This window comes from Hippopotamus amphibius, chromosome 4, assembly GCF_030028045.1.
Source record: "Hippopotamus amphibius kiboko isolate mHipAmp2 chromosome 4, mHipAmp2.hap2, whole genome shotgun sequence".
In the NCBI taxonomy this organism is placed as follows: domain Eukaryota; kingdom Metazoa; phylum Chordata; class Mammalia; order Artiodactyla; family Hippopotamidae; genus Hippopotamus; species Hippopotamus amphibius.
In genome coordinates, this window is record NC_080189.1 from 131,750,885 (window position 1) to 131,774,230 (window position 23,346).

General features: G+C 39.2%; 1 protein-coding gene across 1 annotated transcript in view; it reads left to right on the forward strand.

Annotated features, from left to right (window-relative positions):
• The window catches only part of SLC39A12 (solute carrier family 39 member 12), a 78,997-nt gene extending 61,509 nt beyond the window's left edge, over positions 1-17,488 (forward strand). Inside the window, exon 13 of the mRNA XM_057732778.1 lies at positions 17,360-17,488. Coding sequence (XP_057588761.1) covers positions 17,360-17,488 — 129 coding nt within the window. The remainder of the gene's footprint in view (positions 1-17,359) is intronic.
• Positions 17,489-23,346: the final 5,858 nt, after the last annotated feature.

Consider the following 23,346-nt stretch of genomic DNA (forward strand, 5'->3'; position numbering starts at 1 on the left):
ACCATTTGTTGAAAAGATTGTCTTTGTTCCATTTTATTACTTTCACTCCTCTTTCAAAGATCAGTTGAATATATTTATGTGGGTCTGTTTCTGGGCTATCTACTCCATTCCATTGATCTGTTTGTCTATTCTTTTGCCAGTACCACACTGTCTTAATTACTGTAGCTTTGTAGTAAGCCTTGAAGTTCTTCTCCAACCTTATTCTTCTCCTTCAAAATTGTGTCAGCTATTCTGTGTCTTCTGCCTCTTCATATATACTTTAGACTCAGCTTGTCAGTATCCACAAAATAACTTGCTAGGATTTTTATCTTGATTGGGATTGCATGGAATCTGTAGATCAAGTTGTAGAGATCTGACATCTTGACAATATTGAGTCTTCCTGTTCATAAACATGCAATATCTCTCCATTTATTCAGTTTTTCCTTGACATCTTTTATTTGAGTTTTATAGTTTTCCTCATATAGATCTTGTACATATTTTGTTAGATTTATACCCAAGTATTTCATTTTGGGTACTAATATAAATGGTAATACGTTTTTAATTCAAACTCCACTTTTTCATTTCTGGTAAATAGAACAGCAATTGCCTTTTGTACATTAAACTTGTATTCTGCAAACTTGATATAAGCATTTGTTAGTTCTAGGAGCTTTGTTGTTGATCCTTTTGGATTTTCTGCATAGATGATCATGTCAAGTGCAGATGAACACAGTTTTATTTCTTCTTTCCCAATCTGTATACCTCTTATTTCCTTTTCTCCTCTTATTGCATTTGCTACAACTTCCAATATGATGTTGAAAAGCAGTGGTGAGAAGGGACATCCTTGCTTTGTGCCTGGTCTTAGCAGGAAAGTTTTGAGTTTCTCACTATTGAGTAAGATGTTAGCTGTAGGCTTTTTATAGATGCTCATAATGAATTTGAGGAAGTTTTTCTCTATTCCTGGTTTACTGGGAGTTTTTATCATGAATAGGTGTTGAATTTTGTCAATGTTTTTATGCATCTATAGATAGGATCGTGTGATTTTTCTTCTTTAGTCTGTTGATGTACTATAGATTAATTGATTTTTTAAAAAATTTTATTATATTTTTTTATTTATTATCTTTTGGGGGGTACACAAAGTTCAATCATCTGTTTTTATACACATATCCCCATATTCCCTCCCTCCCTCAACTCTCCCCCCACCCTCCCTCGAGTCGCCCCCACCCTCCCTGTCCCAGTCCTCTAAGGCATCTTCCATTCTCAAGTTGGACTCCCTTTGTTATACAACAACTTCCCACTGGCTTCTATTTAACACTTGGTACTATATATATGTCTGTGCTACTCTCTCGCTTCATCTCAGTTTCCCCTTCACCCCCCACCCCCCCCCCCACAAACCGCGAGTTCTCCAGTCCATTCTCTGCATCTGCATCCTTGTTCTTGTCACTGAGTTCATCAGTACCATTTTTAGATTCCGTATATGTGAGTTAGCATACAATATTTGTCCTTCTCTTTCTGACTTACTTCACTCTGTATGACAGACTCTAGGTCTATCCACCTCATTACATATAGCTCCATCTCATCCCTTTTTATAGCTGAGTAATATTCCATTGTATATATATGCCACATCTTCTGTATCCATTCATTTGTTGATGGGCATTTAGGTTGCTTCCATGTCCTGGCTATTGTAAAGAGTGCTGCAATAAACATGATGGTACAAGTTTCTTTTGGGATTATGGTTTTCTTTGGGTATATGCCCAGGAGTGGGATTACTGGATCATATGGTAGTTCTATTTGTAGTTTTTTAAGGAACCTCCAAATTGTTTTCCATAGTGGCTGTACCAACTTACAGTCCCACCAACAGTGCAGGAGAGTTCCCTTTTCTCCACACCCTCTCCAACATTTGTTGTTTCCAGATTTTGTGATGATGGCCATTCTGATTGGTGTGAGGTGATACCTCATTGTGGCTTTGACTTGCATTTCTCTGATGATGAGTGATGTTGAGCATCTTTTCATGTGTTTGTTGGCCATCTGTATGTCTTCTTTGGAGAAATGTCTATTTAGGTCTTCCGCCCATTTGTGGATTGGGTTATTTGCTTTTTTGGTATGAAGCTGCATGAGCTGCTTGTATATTTTGGAGGTTAATCCTTTGTCCGTTGTTTCATAGGCAATTATTTTTTCCCATTCTGAGGGTTGCTTTCTAGTCTTGTTTATGGTTTCTTTCGCTGTGCAAAAGCTTTTAAGTATCATGAGGTCCCATTTATTGATTCTTGATTTTATTTCCATGATTCTAGGAGGTGGGTCAAAAAGGATGTTGCTTTGATGTATGTCATAGAGTATTCTGCCTATGTTTTCCTCTAGGAGTTTGATAGTGTCTGGCCTTACATGTAGGTCTTTAATCCATTTGGAGTTTATTTTTGTGTATGGTGTTAGGAAGTGTTCGAATTTCATTCTTTTACATGTTGCTGTCCAGTTTTCCCAGCACCACTTATTGAAGAGGCTGTCTTTTTTCCATTGTATACTCGTGCCTCCTTTGTCAAAGATAAGGTGCCCATATGTGTTTGGGCTTACTTCTGAGTTCTCTATTCTATTCCATTGATCTTCCTTTCTATTTTTATGCCAGTACCATACTGTCTTGATCACTATGGCCTTGTAGTATAGTTTGAAGTCAGGATGTCTGATTCCACCAACTCCATTTTTCCTTCTCAAGATTGCTTTGGCTATTCGGGGTCTTTTGCGTTTCCATACAAATCGTAAGATTTCTTGCTCTAGTTCTGTGAAAAATGCCATTGGTAATTTGATCGGGATTGCATTGAATCTGTAAATTGCTTTGGGTAGTACAGACATTTTCACGATGTTGATTCTTCCAAGCCAGGAACATGGTATGTCCCTCCAGCTGTTTGTGTTGTCTTTGATTTCTTTCATTAGTGTCTTAAAGTTTTCTGCATACAGATCTTTTGCCTCCTTAGGCAGGTTTATTCCTAGGTATTTTATTCTTTTTGTTGCAATGGTGAATGGGAGAGTTTCCTTAATTTCTCTTTCTGCTCTTCCATTGTTAGTGTATAGGAACGCAAGAGATTTCTGTGCATTCATTTTATATCCTGCTACTTTACTAAACTCATCAATGAGTGCTAGCAGTTTTCTGGTAGAGTCTTTAGGGTTTTCTATATATAATATCATGTCATCTGCAAAGAGTGACAATTTTACTTCTTCTTTTCCAATTTGGATTCCTTTTATTTCTTTTTCTTCTCTGATTGCTGTGGCTAAAACTTCCAAAACTATGTTGAATAATAATGGTGAGAGTGGACACCCTTGTCTTGTTCCTGTTCTTAAAGGGAATTCTTCCAGTTTTTCCCCATTTAGAACGATGTTGGCTTTTGGTTTTTCATATATGGCTTTTATTATGTTGAGGTAATTTCCTTCTGTGCCCATTTTCTGGAGAGCTTTTATCATAAATGGATGTTGAACTTTGTCAAAAGCTTTTTCTGCATCTATTGAAATGATCATATGGTTTTTATCCTTCAAGTTGTTGATGTATCATGTTGATTGATTTGTGTATATTGAAGAATCCTTGCATCCCAGGGATAAACCCCACTTGATCATGGTGTATGATTTTTTTAATGTGCTGTTGGAGTCTGTTAGCTAGTATTTTGTTGAGGATTTTTGCATCTATATTCATCAGTGATATTGGTCTGTAGTTTTCTTTTTTTGTAACATCTTTGCCTGGTTTTGGTATCAGGGTGATGGTAGCCTCGTAGAATGAGTTTGGGAGTGTTCCGCCTTCTGCAATATTTTGGAAGAGTTTGAGAATGATAGGTGTTAACTCTTCTCGAAATGTTTGATAGAATTCGCCCATGAGTCTGTCTGGTCCTGGGCTTTTGTGTGTGGGGAGATTTTTAATCACTGCCTCAATTTCAGTACTGGTGTTTGGTCTGTTCATGGTTTCTATTTCTTCCTGGTTCAGTCTTGGAAGATTGTATTCTTCTAAGAATTTATCCATTTCTTCCAGGTTATCCAATTGATTGGCATATAGTTGCTTGTAGTAGTCTCTCATGATCTTTTGTATTTCTGAGGTGTCCGTTGTGACTTCTCCTTTTTCATTTCTAATTCTGTTGATTTGCATCTTCTCCCTTTTTTTCTTGATGAGTCTGGCTAATGGTTTATCAATTTTGTTAATCTTCTCAAAGAAACAGCTTTTAGTTTTATTAATTTTTGCTATTGCTTCCTTCCTTTCTTTTTCATTTATTTCTGCTCTGATCTTTATGATTTCTTTCCTTCTGCTCACTTTGGGGTTTCTTTGTTCTTCTTTTTCTAATTGTTTGAGGTGTAAGGTTAGGTTGTTTATTCAATAATTTTCTTGTTTCTTAAGGTAGGACTGTATTGCTATAAACTTCCCTCTTAGAACTGCTTTTGCTGCGTCCCATAGGTTTTGGGTTGTTGTGTTTTCATTGTCGTTTGTTTCTAGATATTTTTTGATTTCCTCTTTGATTTCTGTAGTGCTTCCTTGGTTGTTTAAGAGTGAATTGTTCAGCCTCCATGTGTTTGTATTTTTTGCAGTTTTTTCCCTGCAATTGATATCTAGTCTCATGGCGTTGTGGTCTGAGAAGATGCTTGATATGATTTCAATTTTCTTGAATTTGCTGAGGTTTGATTTGTGACCCAAGATGTGATCTGTCCTGGAAAATGTTCCGTGTGCACTTGAGAAGAAAGTGTAGTCTGTTGTTTTTGGATGGAATGTCCTATAAATATCAGTTAAGTCGAGATAATCTAATGTGTCATTTAAAGCTTGTGTGTCTTTATTTATTTTCTGTTTGGATGATCTGTCCATTGATGTAAGTGGGGTGTTCAAGTCTCCCACTATTATTGTGTTCCTGTCGATGTCCCCTTTTATAGCTGTTAGCATTTGCCTTATGTATTGAGGTGCTCCTATGTTGGGGGCATAGATATTTACCATTGTGATATGTTCTTCTTGAATGGATCCCTTGATCATTATATAGTGTTCTTCCTTGTCTCTTTTAATAGTCTTTACTTTAAAGTCTAATTTGTCTGATATGAGTATTGTCTAATTTGTCTGATATGAGTATTGCTACTCCAGCTTTCTTTTGGCTTCCATTTGCATGGAATATCTTTTTCCATCCCTTCACTTTCAGTCTATATGTATCCCTTAGTCTTAAGTGGGTTTCTTGTAGGCAGCATATAGAAGCGTCTTGTTTTTGTATCCATTCAGCCAGTCTGTGTCTTTTGGTTGGAGCATTTAATCCATTTACATTTAAGGTGATTATTGACATGTGTGTTCCAATGACCATTTTCTGAATTGTTTTGGGTTTGTATTTGTAAGTGTTTTCCTTTTCTTGTGTTTCCTACTTAGAGAAGTTCCTTTAGCACTTGTTGTAAGGCTGGTTTGGTGGTGCTGAATTCTCTTAACTTTTGCTTGTCTGGAAAGCTTTTGATTTCTCCCTCAAATCTGAATGAGATTCTTGCTGGGTAGAGTATTCTTGGCTGTAAGTTTCTCTCTTTCAGGACTTTCAGTATATCCTGCCATTCCCTTCTGGCCTGCAGAGTTTCTGTAGAAAGGTCAGCTGTTATCCTGATGGGTTTTCCCTTATATGTTGTTTGTTGCTTTTCTCTTGCTGCTTTTAGTATTTTTTCTTTGTGTTTAATTGTCATTAGTTTGATTAATATGTGTCTTGGTGTATTTCTCCTTGGGTTTATTCTGTATGGGACTCTCTGTGCTTCTTGGACTTGGTTCATTATTTCCTTTCCCATGTTGGGGAAGTTTTCCACTAGAACCTCTTCAAATATTTTCTCAGACCCTTTCCTGTTTTCTTCTTCTTCTGGGATGCCTATAATTCGAATGTTGGTACCCTTAATGTTATCACTGAGGTCTCTGAGACTGTCTTCTATTCTTTTTATTCTTTTTTCTTTTTCCTGCTCTGTGGCATTTATTTCACCCATTCTATCTTCCAACTCACTTATTCATTCTTCTGCCTCAGTCATTCTGCTGGTTATAGCATCTAGAGTATTTTTAATTTCAGTTATTTTGTTATCCATTGCTGTTTGTTTTTCTGAGTTCTTATGAACTGTTTCTTGTACTTTCTCTATTTTGTTATTGAGATTTTGTATCATTTTTACTATCATTGCTCTGAATTCTTTTTCAGGCATCTTTCCTATTTCCTCCTCATTTATTTGGTCTTGTGGGTTTTTTTCCTGCTCCTTTGCCTGCATGGGGTTTCTTTGTTTCCTCATGGTTGTCCAAACTTTTGGGGTTGCTTGTCCTGGTGATAGAGGTGTTTATAGAAGACTGTCCAAGCCTCAGACTAATGTCCAAGTGTTGGCTTAAACAAATACTAAGTCTAGGAAACACATACATGTATAAGACACACAGTTACTGAATCCATTAGGACATAAGGCTCTGGAAAGACCTGACAGAACCCCAGTGTGCTATCAGATATTCAAAGAGAAACCCAACAGAAATTGACAACTGAAACAGAACAAATCAGAGACAAAAGCAAAAGCAAACAAACAAACAAGTAACACCTTACACATACAAACACTAATCCAGGGAGATTTTGTAAGCTAGGATCAAATATAGAAAAGAGGTAGAGTACCACCAGACAGAATGGAGATTCTCAGAATGAAATTAGACAATTGTACTAAGAACTAAGATAAAGACAAAAACCTAATATTAAATACCAAGGTGGTGTGTCATCTGGAGAATAGAGCAAGGAGTCTGAGCAGATTGATAGTGTTGCTTATAAGTATGTTAAGATAAAATAAACTTAAAATGGCTGGAAGAAAGGGGAACAGAAGAGTGTAGTGTGATTGAAAATATGCAAATAAAAAGAAAGGAATAGAAATGTATAAAAGATAGGGATGAAAGGAAAGTATGAGAGATATATTGTCCGTACTACCAAAAAGTTAGCTAGAAATAGAAGTATATAAAAAGGCAAAAAAATAAAAATAGAATAAAAAATAGCATTAAAAAAAATGTGTTATAAAACTTGTAGATCCCTTAGGACTAAGATCGTAATTAATAAAGGAAAAAAAAAAAGAGAGAAAAAAAAAATCCAGAGCTGATCCCAGCATGGACCAGTTCAATAGGATTGATACTAATATTTCTGTTTCCTTAGAGTCTCAGCTGTAAGTGTCCTTCTACTCACCTTGGGTTTGTTTGAATTATTCTGTGACCAGCCGAGGTTCCTTTATTGTTGGTCTGTAAGTCTCGGTGTGTGGGGAGGGAGAGGGTATGATAGTGGCTCCTTTCCTTGGGAGTGAGTGAGCAGTGCACACTGCTGTTTCAGTCAGGCTTGGAGGTGCCTGTTGCAGAGGCACGCTGGTGGCTCAGGTGTAAACAGAAAGTCTTAGAGTTGGGCCTCTCTCGTGTTTTTTTTTTTTTTTTCTTTTCTCGGGAGCCTCCCTGCTGCCGGGGTTCCAAGGGGTTTTAATCTAGCCCTGCCTGAATGCCTGAGGGTACTTGTTATCCCTGAGTGCCTTCAGTGGCTCACAGGGCGTCTCTCCACTGCCTGTTGCAGAGGCGCCGAGAGAGAGAGAGAGAGAGAGAGAGAGAGAGAGAGACAGACAGACAGACAGACAGACAGACAGACTACGGCCATGGCTCCTCCCCCCCACCCCCTGCCCGTGAGCCTGCAGCCTCCAGCCGCCATCTTGGCTGGGCAGCTCTCAGGGGTGGGCACTCCTCTCTGTGGACCTCTTCCCTCCTGCCCTCTCGGTCCGTCACCTTACTGGCAACAATGTTTCTCACCCTGAACCAGCTCTCCGGTTCCCACGCTCCTGCTCCCGGCCCCTCTGTTCAGCTGTGGATCGACGTCTCAGTCCGGGAACACTGAGCTGCGGTGCGAACCCTCCGTGTGTTTCTCACTCCCTCCCGTCTGCCACGGCTCTGCTGCTTCACCCTCTGAGCCGTGGTAGATACCTCCCTACCGGTGATGTCGGGCTCCTTGCGGTCCTTTCTGGTGTCCGAGGCCGTCTGCTGGTGTTCAGCTGGTTCTCTGTGGGAATTATTGTGTCCTTCCGTGCATTCCCAATGCATCTGTGGAGAGGGCTGCATTCCACCTCCCTCTACTTCACTGCCATCTTTTTCTCTCGATTAATTGATTTTTGAATGTTAAACTAGCCTTGTGTGCCTGGGATAAATCCCACTTTTTTTGTGGTATAAAATTCTTATACATTGTTGGATTTGATTTGCTAATATTTTGTTGAGCTTTTTTACACCTCTGTTCATGAGAAATATTGGTCTATAGTTTTCTTGTAATGTCTCTGTGTAGTTTTGGTATTAAGACGATAGCCTCTTAGAATGAATTAGAAAGTATTTCCTCTGCTTCTTTCTTTGAGAAGAAATTGTAGAAAATTGGCATAATTTCTCCATGAAATGTTTGATGGAATTCACCAGTGAACACATCTGGGCCTGGTGTTTTGGAAGATTATAGATTATTGATTCAATTTCTTTAATAGAAATAGACCTCTTCAGATGGTCTATTTCTTCTTGTATTAGTTTAGGCAGATTGTGTCTTTTGAGGAATTTGTATATTTCATCTCAGTTATCAAACTTATGGGCATAGATTTATTCATAATATCCCTTTATTATCCTTTTATTGTCCATGGATTTTTTTGGTGATGTCCCCTCTTTCATTTCTGATATTCGTAATTTGTGTCTTCTGCCTTTATTTCTTAGTTAGCCTGCAAGAGGTCTGTTTTATTGCTCTTTTCATGGAATCAACTTTTGGTTTTGTTGATTTTTCTCTGTTGATTCCTGTTTTCAATTTCATTGACTTCTGCTCTAATTTTTTAATGTCTTTTCCTTTCCTTGGATTTAATTTGCTTTTCTTCTTCTAGTTTCCTAAATTGGAAGCTTAGATTATTGATTTTAGATCTTTCTTTTTTTCTAATATACGCATTCAATCCTATAAATTTCCATCTACTCACTGTGTTCACTGAATCCCACTAATTTTGATAAACTGTATTTTCATTTTCATGTAGTTCAAAATATTAATTTATCTTGAGATTTCTTCTTGACTCAGGTTATTTAGAACTGTGTTGTTTAATCTGCAGTATTTGGGGATTTTCTAGCTATTTTTCTGTCATTAATTTCTAGTTGAATTCCACTGTAATATGAGATCAGACCTTGTATGATTCCTATTCTTTTACTTTTATTAAGCTTTATGGCCCAGAATGTGGTCTATCTTGTGAATGTTCCACATGAACTTGAGAAGAATGTATATTCTGCTGTACTGGATGCAGTAGTCTATAGATGTCAACTTTATCCAGCTGATTGGTGGTGCTGTTTAGTTCCACTTTGGTCTTACAGATATTTTGCCTCCCAAATCTGTCCATTTCTGATAGAGGCATGCTAAAGCCTCCAACCGAATAGTGGACCCATCTAGTTCTTCTTTCAGTTTTATCAGTTTTTGCCACTTGTATTTTCACACTCTGTTGTTAAGCACATACACATTAAGGATTGTTATGTCTTCTTGGAATATTGACTCTTTTTTCCTTATGCAACACCCGTCTTTATCCCTGATAACTTTCCTTGCTCTGAAGTCAGATCTGTTTGAGACTAACATAGCTTCTCTTGCTTTCTTTTGATTAGTGTTAGTTTTAGCATGATATATCTTCCCCCATCCCTTTACTATTTTTTTTTTTTTTTTTTTTGGCTGCGTTGGGTCTTCATTGCTGTGTGGACTTTAACCACTGAGCGACCAGGGAAGCCCCCCACCCCCATCCCTTTACTTTTAATCCATATGTATCTTTGTATTCACAGTGGGTTTCTTGTAGACAGCGTATAGTTGAGTGTTGGGTTTTTGATACAGTCTGAAAATCTCTGTCTTTTAATGAACATATTTAACCATTGACATTTAGAGTGATTATTAATATAGCTGAGTTAATATCTACACATTTATGCCTATTTTCTAATTGTTACCCTTGTTCTTTGTTATTTTTGTCTTCTACATGTTTCTGCCTTTTGTGATTTGGAGCATTTTATGACTCCACCTTTACTCATTTCTTAGCATATTAATTATACTTCTTTTTTTTTAGTTTTTTAAGTAGTTGCCCTAAAATTTTCAATATACATTTACAACTAATCCAAATCCACTTTGGGATAACACTGTACTGCTTATTGGGTAATGTAAGTACCTTATAATAATAAAATATTTCTAAACCTTCTGTCCCATCCCTTGTGTCAATGCTATCATTCCTTTCACTGTTATATGAGCACACATATTCACACACACACACAAGCATAATCAAATACATTGTGACCATTATTATTTTGAACAAATTTTTATCTGTTAGATCAGTTAAGAATAAGAAAAAATAAAGCTTTTATTTTACTTTTACTTATTCTTTTTTTGAACACCCTTTCTTTCTGTAGATTCTAGTTTCTGATATATGTTATTTTCCTTTCTCTGAAGAACTTTTAACATTTCTTATAAGGCAGGTCTACTGGCAAAAAATTTCATCAGTTTTTGTTTGTCTGTGAATGTCTTTATTTCCCCTTAACTTTTGGAAATTTTTTTTCCTTTGGCTGCATTGTGTCTTCGTTGCTGCGAGGGCTTTCTCTAGGTGCAGTGAGTGGGGGCTACTCTTCGTTGCAGTGTGTGGGCTTCTCAGTGTGGTGCCTTCTCTTGTTGCAGAGCACAGGCTCTAGGCACACAGGCTTCAGTAGTTGTGGCACGTGGGCTCAGTAGTTGTAGCACTTAGGCTCTAGGGTGCATGGGCTTCAGTAGTTGCAGCGTGTGTGCTCAGTAGTTGTGGTGCATGGGTTTAGTTGCTCTGCAGCATGTGGGATCTTCCTGGACCAGGGCTTGAAGCCGTGTGCCCTGCATTGACAGGCAGATTCTTAACCACTGTGCCACCAGGGAAGTTCCTCCCCTTAACTTTCAAAAGATAATTTTGGGGGTACAGAATTCTAGATTGGTGGTTTTTCTCTCTCAACACTTTAAATATTTCATTTCACTTTTTGCTTGCATAGTTTCTGAGAAAAATTCAGATATAATTCTTATGCTTGCTCCTCTATAGGTAAGATATTTTTTCCCTTTGACTTCTTTCAAGATTTTTTTTTATCTTTAATTTTCTGAAAATGATATGCCTATGTGTCATCCTAAGGGGCATTTTCTCTGAGCTTCCTGGATCTGTGGTTTGATGTCTGACATTAATTTGGAGGAAATTCTCAGTCAATATTGCTTTGATATTACTTCTGTTCCTTTCTCTCTTTCATTTTCTGGTATTCCCATTGCACATGTGTTACATCTTTTGTAGTTAAGCCATGGTTCTTGGATATTGTGTTTTTTTTTTTCCAGTCTCTTTTCATTTTGCTTTTCAGTTGTAGAAGTTTCTATTGTCATATTCTCAGGCTCAGAGAGTTTTCCTCAGTCATATCCAGTCTATTAATGAGTGCATCCAAGGCATTCTTCATTTCTGTTAGAATTTTTTTGATCTCTAACATTTCTTTTTCATTCTTTCTTAGAATTTCCATCTCTCTGATTATCTCACCCATCTGCTGTTGCATATGTTGCCTACTTTTCCCGTAAATCCCTTAGCATTTTAGTTATAACTTTTAAAAATTCCTAGTCTGATAAAGCCAACCTTCTTACCATATCTGACTCTAGGTCTGATGCTTGTTCAGTCTCTTCAAAGAACTGTTTTTTGCCTTGTAGTATTTAGTATTATTTTTGTTGAAAGGATGGTGTGGTGTATTGGAGAAAGGAACTATGGTAAATAGGCCTTTAGTAACGCAGTGTGAGTCATGGGGGGAGGGGAAGCATTCTATAGTCCTGTGATTAGGTCTCCATCTTTTGGTGAGCCTGTGCCCCTGAACTGTGGATTCCTTGTCCTCTCCCTGCTTATGTGGGACAGAATGGCTAGAGTGGGGCTAAAGTTGGGTATTTCCCTTCCCCAGGTGGGTTAGGCTCTTTTTAAAAAAATTTATTTATTTGTGTATTTATTTTTGGCTGCGTTGGGTCTTTGTTGCTGCATGAGGGTTTTGTCTAATTCTGGTGAGCAGGGGCTATTCTTCGTTGCAGTGCGTGGGCTTCTCATTGAAGTGGTTTCTTATGTTGTGATGCATGGGCTCTAGGCACGTGGGCTTCAGTAATTGTGGCACATGGGCTCAGTAGTTGTGGCTCAGAGGCTCTAGAGCATAGGCTCAGTAGTTGTGGCACACGGGCTTAGTTTCTCCACGGCATGAGGGATCTTCCCGGACTAGGGCTCAAACGTGTGTCCCCTGCATTGGAGGGCGGATTCTTAACCACTCTGCTACCAGGGAAGTCCCAGTTAGGCTCTGATAAAACAGTTTCTCTTGAGGGGAGGCTTTGTTCAGAACAAAATGCTCTGGCCTATTTCAGCATGGCTCTTTGAATCCTCTTCCTGCTGGAAGCTTGAGGGCATTTTTATACAATATTCACTATGAGAATCTGGTAGAGCTCCTGGCAGTAAGATTCACAACAGTGGGGGGGGGGGCTCCCTAAGTCTGGTTCCCCCTGAAGTTTTTAACGCTTATGCTTGTCTGCACTCAGCCTCTAACAGTCCATCAGTTAAGGTTCAGGTTTCACTCCTCTGGCACTGGTTCCCACCAAGGTTTCTGTTCCAGTAAATTGTGATTCTCTGTGTCTTCATGTCTTTCTTTCCAGTGTTTAAGGCCCACAGTCTGCCCTGTGACCTCACTTCTCTTACACATCTAAGAAGTGTTGATCTTTGAGTTTGTTCAACTTTTCACTTGTTAGGACAACTTGGCGACCTGTAATTTCCTTACATGCCATACTAGAAACCAGAAGTCTTCGATATTCCACTTTAAAGTACACAGTTGCACATGCAAACAGATGAGATTTGCAAGCCAAATGGTGACTTCCATTAGCAAGTTTCTATTTTGTTTTTAGATATGAGTCTTCTGCAAGGACAAAATTAAGCTATTTACAAATGTGACAGGTAGACCAGCCCATGGCGTATGTGACCCTAAAAAGATTAAACATTATTAGGACATCCTACGAAAAAGTTTCTGAGGTTTTTTTCCTCATCATATTTTTCTTTTTTTTTTTTTTTTAAAGATTTTTGTTCAATAGAAACCATTTTTAAAGTCTTTATTGAATTTGTTACAATATTGCTTTTGTATTATGTTTTGGTGTTTTGGCCCCAAGACATACGGGATCTTATTGAATCCATACCCCCTGCGTTGGAGGTGAAGTCTCAACCACTGGAATACTAGGGAAAGTCCCCCTCATCATATTTCTTAGGAACACGCATGGTTCTTCTTGTCAAATGCAAATATATACCTGACTTACTGTGCACAATGGGGTTTAGGATCCCTCTGAAAAGAAGATGGCATAAACCAGTTGCTAATTGTGCTTCATGAATGGAGAAACACATAATTTCTCTTGGAAGCTGATGATGCCAAGAGCTATGCACCCCTGAGAAAGGAAAAGTATTTACATTACAATTTTACCTTCATAAGAGATATCACCAAGTGTCTTCAATAAATGAATGTTGAATTTCTGTATTTGAATTGTACATTGTTAATAATGAAAGGCTTTTGAAATTCTCAGTGTATTGTAGAAACACTGAATGCTGAGCTTTCTTTTTCAGTATGTACAATTTATGAACCATACTGCAATATCCAGTAATAGATCCTTCATGACACCAACAAGAAACCACTTTCAGAATACAGATGGAAATAGAGAAGTCTCTGTATGGCCCAGGAGTGTGAACCTTAGATATACAAGAAGGAGAGACACAGGCTTAGTTTGAGAGCATGCTGTATAGACTATCCTTTGTGACAAGTCCTCCCTAGTATATAATTACTACATGGTACTTGGTATTAACATTTATCCACTTTCCTTCCTGATGTGCTCTAACTTCTCTGTGAGCATTTATTTTAAAGCTTCAGCTTGACTAGGGATACAGTTATGTGGATGGACTCAAGTGTAAAACACTTATTTACTATCACTTTCTAAAATGTTCAGAAACCCTAGTTAGCAGTTGACCATCGTAACTACATCTTAATTAGTTAATAGAAGTTGTGGGGACCGTTATCTGTAGAACAGTCACAGTCAATATGTGGACTTAGTGCATCTCAGGGAATTTCTTTTTCTGTGCCTGATTGAAAATTTAAAAAAGAACTTAACAATAGTATGTTAAAGAGTTGCATCTTAAAGACTGTTTTCCAGAAAATTACAACTCCTTAACTATCATGTCTTGGCATTCACTGATCTGACTTGGGGAACTTGCCAAGCATGGAGGTTAAAAAAGGAAGATACTTTCTACTTCAGGGTTTCCAAATATCTGGCAGAATTCTAAAGAACATTTCTCCAAGTACCATCTCTGGGCAAGGATGTTTTGCTACCATCTCTTTTCTTTTTTCCTACCTTTTACTTCAGTGTTAACACACTCTATCCATCATTTCACCCCCTCTAGTCTTAGGGTATAAATCAAAATCTGTAAAATTGTTCAGTAATAACATTTAATTGCCCTGGAGGAAAAGGGGACTTTTGTCTCTTGAAAGCCGGGGGAAAATGCTGGCATTTCAGCTCTTGTCAGACTTTTTTAGAAAGAGAAAAAGCACAATAGATGCTCTTGAAGTTTCATTCACATGGACCTTTATTTTCCTTCAAAATTTGCTGACTGAAATGATTTTTAAAATGTGGGTAGATTCAGAGCAAGTGAAATGCTGTAATCAGATGTGGTTTGAGCTTTGGTATATTATGTTTGTATCTTTTGGAAGGATTTTCTGTAGAACTCTCTGGTATTTTGGTATGTACCCAAGAGATATTATGGTTCATATGTCATACATAATCATCCAAAAGAGTGCCAAGTACTGTCTCAAAAGCAAGCTTAGCTGGATTTTCTTACCAAACCATGTGCACATGGAAAGTTCAGACAGGCCATCCAAATTAAGATCAGAGCCTCCATATCAGAGTGAGAATCTCCTTAAAGTTTTTGGAAATGTTGATTTGCATTGTTTGTCTGTTTCTATAGGCTTACAAAGTTCATGTGTTCCAGCTTTCTTCAAGTGCATATTGTCTGCCATAAAAACAGAATCAGCAGTGTGATATCTTTTATGACAAAGGCAACGTGATATCTGTATATTCTATTACATATTTTTATCACATGCTGTGACTAGTTTATGCCTAATTGGACATCTTTAGTGTTGGCATTTTCTGTTTTTTTCCTAATTAAAATGTATTGGCCACAATAGAGGTGAATTTCAGATAGAAAGCTGGTCTTTGTAGGTGTTTGTATATCCTCTCCAATAATGAGATGATCTGACTTCTTGTCCTGGTTCTGACATCACATCTACATGCCTTTGGGTAAGTCATCATCCTCCTTGAGCCAGTGTTTCCTCATAACTGAAAGGAGTTAGTAATTTTACCTCCTGCAGGATTATGAGGAGTAAATAGGAGAAGGGGAAAGATATAAGAAAGTGTGTGATAAAATAGATGTAAATGAAAGTAAATAGCGCATAAGACCTTCCACCAGACCTCGAGGGAGAGATGAGCTGCTAGAAGGTATCCCTGAATGGATGTCAAGTTATCACAGAGCTAATTATTAATATTTTGATTTAAAAAAAAAAGCAAGGAATGCCCTTTGCAGCAACATGGATGGACCTAGAGATTATCATACTAAGTGAAATAAGTCAGACAAAGACAAATATCATATGATATCACTTATATGTGGATTCTCAAAAAATAATGATACAAATGAACTTATTTACAAAACAGAAAGAGACATAGAAAACAAACTGATGGTAACCAAGGGGGAAAGGGAGGTGGGGGGAAGGATAAATTAGGAGCTTGGGATTAACATATACACACTGCTATATATAAAATAGATAATCAAGAAGGACCTACTGTATAACATAGGGAACTCTACTCAATATTTTGTAATAACCTCTAAGGGAAAAGAATTATTCCATCATTTAAGCTATCCATCCATCCAGGATAGCAGTTTAGGATCCTACTTTGTCTTTTATTCCACTGCTCTGTGCTAGGGTGTGAGATAGCAGGTTGCAATGATCTTAATCCTCCTTCCATCAGTTTTGCTGATTAAAACAGAGAAATACCCATCTCAAGCACACCCAAACAGAACATTCAGGATGTTCTCATACAGGCATGAAAAAATATGTCAGCCTATTTTTCATTGCCATAAATCTAAAGCCCTTGCATATTTTATATCTTTGGCCCTTCTCTCTTTTTAAAAAATTTTTTTTAATAGCTTCTTTATTTTTGGCTGCATTGGGTCTTCATTGCTGCAAGTGGGCTTTCTCTAGTTGTGGCAAGCGGGGGCTGCTCTTCCTTGTGGCTTCTCTGGCTGTGGCATGTGGGCTCAGTAGTTGTGGCATGCGGGATTAGTTGCTCCTCAGCATGTGGGATCTTCCTGGACCAGGGATCGAACCCATGTCCCCTGCATTGGCAGGCGGATTCTTAACCACTGCACCACCAGGGAATTCCCTTGAGCTTTCTCTTGTGAGGTAAAAGATCCAGTAGTTCTCAACCAGAGGTGATTTTTTTACCCCCCAGAGGACATTTGACAATGTCTGGAGACATTCTTGGTTTTCATGACTGGGGCAGAGGTACAACTGACATCTAGTGGATAGAAACCAGGGACACTGCTAAACATCATACAATACACAGGAGAAGCCCCACAACAGAGAATTATCCAGTCCCAAATGTCAGTAGTGCCAAGGTTGAGTTCAGTCTCCAATCCATGTTGCCCTGAGCCTGTGCTCCAGTAGAAATGACTGTCGTGAAAGAGATATAGTCACTCTGACCTTCTCAGGGTGAGGGATTCAAAAGAAAGTGAGACAAACACATCGAGGCACTACACACAGATGCTTGAGTGAACTTTTCCCTCTAAATCATAATATGGCATTTCACAAACATAAAACAGTTACCATTTCTCTCTCTGAGAATAAAACATAGCCTTAGGAGATGATGCCTTAATTGTTCCAAAGGTCAGGAAGACCTTGGTCATCATTTTGAAAAGAAACAAATATATGCTTTGTAATAGGCAATGCATTTAGCAACTTTATAAACCTAACAGAATCATCAAAAATAATACCTTTCATCTATTATCTATTTCACATTCAAGCATTTTTCCAATAATAAAAGTCAGAAGAGCTGGGTTTGCTTTCAGTTGCTACCTCTGTCATTTTAAGATTTCTGGCATCACTAAGATCTTTTTAACCTCAATCAAATGGCTTAATTTATCTGATGTTTTAGAATTTTGGTAAGAGTAGGTATTAAACATTTTGTAACTGTTTGGGGAATTTGAAAGGTTATGAAGTTCCGAGTAACAGAGTCCCTCATGTTTTCCCACCAAACTTTTCCCAGCAGTGGGTATATCTGGATCTTATTCTAGTTTTTTATTCTTTTTTTAGCTTCCTGAAATGACTCACGTTCAAACACGGCGACCCTGGTTGATGTTTCTCCTGCAGAACTTTGGACTGACCCTAGGCTGGCTTTCCCTCTTACTCTTGGCTATATATGAACAAAATATTAAAATATAAGTTGAGTCTCAAAATCCTTCAAAAATCAATTTCTATGTCCTCATCTCGTTTCTTTTGTTGTATTCTAAAAGGATTTATAAATTAAATTTTTCATCTAGGGTGAACTGTGTGTCTTTTAGTTCATTAACTTATTAATTTTATAATGCAATTTTGTTTCTGTGATGTATAAATGTCAGGTTGTCCTTAATTTAAATTTTTGTTTTTAGTTCCCAACACCGTGGTGTAACTCACACCTTTTTAGTGATTCATACACTCTAAATTAATCCTAGTAAACTTTCAAAAAATATTGTTTCCCTAGTAAAGGATGTTTGTTTGTAGTATTGGAAATGGACAGATGTCTGTTGGGATAAAATCTGCAACTTCTTTGATGTCAATAATATATTTTGTGTGTGTATGTAAGATTATAAACCAGAAGCCAACTAAAAAACAAATGTAATAAAGTCTAGTTTTCATGTGATGGTTTGTATTACCTTCTATTACTGGATGTCAGATTCTGAGTCAATGCTAAAAAAAAACCCAATCTAGTATAGGTCACCCTGAGAGCAAGACCCACTGGCTCAGAAATGCTCATAAATAAGCCAGTTTGGGAAGTTTAAAGGCTACTCTGTCAGCACTCTTCTCTATAAGCACCAGAGGAAATATGTTCTGAGCAAAGAAAACTGGAAACAAAAGATGAAGTTCAAAATTTTTTAACATAACAGTAGACTAATGCATCAACTTTCACAGATTTAAGAGTCTGTTTATGAGAATAATATTACTAAGTGAAACATATTTTATATTCTTTCTGAGGAAACATAGAATCCTAAACATTATTTCAGTAAGTTCATGAAGTGTACAAGCAACATTACTGATAACCTAGCAAAATTATTAAAATAGAAAATAACTCTGGCTTTAGTCATTTTTCTTGGAAAACATGCCTTGTATTTTTCCTTATTTTTTAATGAGATATCTTGACAAGTGGAAAAAAGCCCATTTTACTGCCAAAATGACTCATGGCACTCCGTGAACTATATCTCTCCTACTTACTCACTAGTAGTCTTTCCTACGCACACCCAAACACAATCTTCTTCAACCTTTCTTCGATTTCAAAAAGAGAGGGTTTTCTCCGTCAGTTGTCTTTAGAGCTTCGTTTAAGGCACCACGATATAGTGCAGTAGTTCTCACACTTCGGCAGACGTTAGGACCGATGGAGGATTTATGACAATGTAGACCTCTGGACTGCATTCCTAGAGTTCCTGATGCTGTAAGTCTGAGGTGGGGCTTGATTTTGAACAGCTTCCAGGTGATACTGTTGCTGATGCTACTGGCTGGATGCCCCGCCCCTCAGCCCGAGCTTCGCTGGCTTCGTGGAGATTGGACACACCTGGCGTCGAGAAAGAACATGCACACGGCTCTGTTGCCCATTTAAGTTGATTAACGCCCAACAAGCCTCACAGTAGACTGAGTTCCTAGGTTGAAAGCCCACTGCTCTTTCCCCTTTGCTTGAGAGCATCGAATCAGTCGCAGGAGTTACCGGATAAAGAGCCTGCATGTAGCACTTTTATTCATCTTTGCCTTGAAAGGTAAGCGAACCCAACACTTAGAGCTTTGCCGTTGTATTATTGGAAAATAATAAGTAGCTGAACAAACTTCCTTTGTACAGGTTGACGTGGTGTGGAGGTTACACAAAAGAAGCACCTGGCACCAACTGTGTTTAGGTTTCTACAAGCACGTTCTGATTTTGGCGTGAAGCCTTTGCTTAAGCCAGTTTAATTAGAAAAATTCCGATGGATGACTTTGTTCTAAGTTCAAGTTTAGAATAGTTTGGGACTTGTCTAAATTAAATATCTTGGTGTGACCTACTCTGTAACCAAGTTATAGTGGGTTTAATTTCTTTTTTAATTTTATTGAACTATAGTTGATTTACAATGCTGTGTTAATTTCTGCTGTACAGCAAAGTGACTCAGTTATACATATATATACACTCCTTTTCATACGCTTTTCCATACGGTTTATCCTAGGATGCTGAATATAGTTCCCTGTGCTGTACAGTAGGACCTTGTTGTTTATCCATCCTGTATATACTAGTTTGCATCTGTTAATCTAGAGTGGGTTTAATTTGACTGTTGGGCGAGGTGGTGCCGAGGGTGTAGAGAGGCTGAAAGGAATTAGCTGTTGGAAGGATTTGGAGGGACATTTCCAGTGAGTATTTTGCAACCCACCACCAGTGTGCTCTGGTTGTGAGCAGAGACCTGGCCATCAGAGGTCATCTACAAGGGTCATCCTAAGAATATGATGTAGTGGCTCTTGGGGGCACCTTTTTAGGCTGTCCACCCCCCACCCCCATGCTACCTTATAACTGGCTCTTTGTTAACTCCCATCAGCAACACAATAGCCTGAGCTGGACCTCCAGCCTCAAGCAATCTTAAAAATTGCTAGAAATTCTCTTTTCCTCAAAACTGAGTGGTAATGATAAAAATATTACGACAACTCTTTGCCTTCTAAATATGGACAGAGTCTAAATTTGGGATGACTGACCGTGGTCATCCCTCGCAGTCATCTAAGCTATGCGTTACTCACTGAGCATTGGGGTAAATGGTGTTTTCCCTGAAACCAGATTTCTCAATAACGTTAGAGTATTTCTGTTTATGAGGCCTAAATTTAGGATTCCACTGTATTTCTACTTCGTGATTGATTTGTTTTTTAGTCGCTGAACTAGAAATCCTCCTGGAGGAATAAAAAACCAAAGAACAAGTCTGCCGAGACCAGCTCAGCGACTTGAGGCTAGTGACGGGTGCCACAAGCTTAAAGAAAACACAGACACAGATTTAAGAGAAAGATGGGACCGGGGGCCTCAAGACCTCTAGGATCAAGAGCCTCACTGATTGATCCCACGTTGCTTTTATTGAGTTCTTGGCATAGCCTAAGGGTCTAACACTCCCAGTTTAGTCCCACAAACAAGGTTATCTTTGAAGTAAACAAACAAAGGCCTCACATGACTGGGGGCAGTGATCTTTGTTTGCCTCCTGGGTCTGATTTGAGCTGGGCGAGGATTTGAGCTGGGCGTGAAGAGCAAAGCAGCCCTGGGGGCAGGAGACCTCTCTCAAAAGGATTAAGGGTCTGTGCCCCACCCCTGTTGGCCCCTCTGCGACTGTGCCTGTCTTAGGTTGTTCCTCCCCTGAGGAATCTTACCCGTCTCTGGCTAACCAGCCATCCTCCGGGGCCAAACAGGGTGATATGAGGTATGCAAGTGAGAATGGGGCTGTGCCCCCAGAGAGGGTCAATTTTCTGTTTCCACAGTAGCCTATGCCCCCATGGTCTCCACGCCCAGCACCCTTAGTTCCTCCGCTACTCAAGCAGGACATCCTGCATCCAGTTGCTCGGCCCACATACTTTAATTACTTTTAGTAACACTTTCAAGGTTTCAGAAAGACTTCTGAATGTTTTCCCACACAAGTCATACAGAGTTTTTTTTTTTTTTAATTTATTTAATTAATTTATTTATTTTGGCTGCATTGGGTCTTTGTTGCTGTGTGCGGGCTTTCTCTAGCTGTGGCGAGCGGAGGCTACTCTTCATAGAGATGCGAGGACTTATTTCAGTGGCTTGTGCAGTAGTTGTGGCACATGCGCTCAGTAGTTGTGGCACACGGGCTTAGCTGCGCTGCGGCATGTGGGATCTTCCCGGACCAGGGCCCAAACCCGTGTCCCCTGTGTTGTCAGGCGGATTCTTAACCACTGCGGCACCAGGGAATTCCCATACAGAATTCTGATTTGAACATCCACCACCCACTGGAAGAGCCCTCTTTAGGGAAAGGAGAATTGATACCATGTTGCTGCGAGGCAGACAACTTCCATTCCTCTTCCAAGCTGGAGGGGGAGGGTCAGGCCCTGACGATGCTGGTCACCAGGGTAGACTGAACCAATCAGGTTGAGACTCTTGTGTGATCACTAAGAATTCAGGCTCTAAACTGGAATCTTGCTTCAAATCCCAGCAGTGCCACTTGATGGCCTTATAACTTGTTCGAGCAATTTTTATTTCTGTAAAGTAGGGCTAAAAATAGACCTGACCTCATTGGATTGTGGAAGAGTCGATATGAGATGCTTACTGCTCATGAAGCACAGTGCCTGGAGAATAGCAATGGCTCAGTAAATATTACGTCATCACCATCAGTATCCCCTTCCTTCATCACATTTTCACAGTTGATCTCTCAGGGCTGCATCTTAGCCCATGGATTGTCTTTTCTTGTAGAGAATGGAGATCAAACCTTTTTATGTCTTTACAATCTTCTACTCAAGCCTCCAAACCAGCCCCACCAGTCACTCAAATCTGTCCTTAATGTTGTTTCCCCTTGACTCACTTTCCGAGCCAGAGAGATGGGGGGACCTTCTGGTTGACCTCACTCTGCCCATCTCCCCTGAGAAGCCTCCCTCCACGTGTCATAATGTGTACACCCAGCATGAGCTCCTTTCTCTTATTCTTTGTATCTTTTATTTATTTGTTTGTTCTTGATGTCCAGAGGCACTGACTTTATTTTTTTTAAAACCTTTTTATTTTATAATGGAGAATAGTTGATTAACAGCGTTGTGTTAGTTTCAGGCCTACAGCAGAGTGATTCAGTGACACATCTACATGCATCTATTCTTTTTCGAATTCTTTTCCCATTTAGGTTGTTACATAATATTGAGCAGAGTTCCCTGTGCTCTACAGTAGGTCCTTGTTGGTTATCCATTTTAAATACAGCAGTGCGTACATGTCAATGCCAAACTCCCTAATTATGCCTTTTAGTAAGCAAAATCTATTATGTTCCACTCTGATCACACTTTTAAGGATCTGGAGGCTGGGTAACGGATGCTGGTGGAGAGGAACCTGTCAGAGGTCACGGTTATGGTCACAGCTTGACTTTAATTCAGAGCCCAAAGGAGTTGAACCCACTGCCCCCTGTTGCCAGTACACCTGCTGAAGGTCCACGAGGCATCACCCTCAGGAGTGCTGGCTTGTTCAAACAGGGCAGACACCCTCCAACAGAGGCCCACGCAGCCGCCCTGGACAGTGAGGTCACCATGGACAGCAGTGCCAAATCACCCAACAGATGTCTGTACCTGCCCTAGCGTCCCTTTGTGTGGGAGGACTGAGCCCCCTACGGTCAAGCTTTTACCTTCATAGGCACCTCTCAAAACCCAATGGAAATCACAGGAAGTTTGAGAGGCTAAAGAGACTTTCTCAAATCCAAAGTGATCTTACCCCGTGTAAAGGGCCTTTGAGATGCATTTGCACACCTGCCCTCCCCTAACCACAATGTTCACATCTCAGAGACAGATTCTGTCATACAGTCCTTCCCCCCACCACCCAGCCTACCCTGCCCCAGGATGCTTAACCTGCTTTGCAAAACCTCTTGTGTCTCAGATGCTTCCTTTCTTTGTATGGTAAATCCCTTCACCTCCCTAGTCATATTGAACAATATAAAGAAACATCTTCCTCTTCCCCTGCTCATAGAGACAGGTGCTTCCAGCTGGGACCCACATGGACTGTCACCAATTCTCATCCCTACCCTTAACTTTATACAAAATTTGGAAAGTGTCAGGATTTTTGGTAAGGATTAGTTTTGTTTCGTGATCTCAGCATTTCCTTTAAATAGTAATGTAGAATGCCCCTAGACCGTCATGCTGGTACTAGAACCAACCTCAGAGATTTATTCAATAATTCAACTCTTTGATTTTATACTGGTGATGTAATAGCAAATATTTTTATAGTGCTTACTAAGTGCCAGATATTCTTAAAGCAGCTTTATAAGACTCGTTTAATTCTCTTAACCCTGAAAGTATAGGTGAAACACTCTTTTCATCCCCATTTTACAGATGAAGAAACGGAGGCCCTGAGG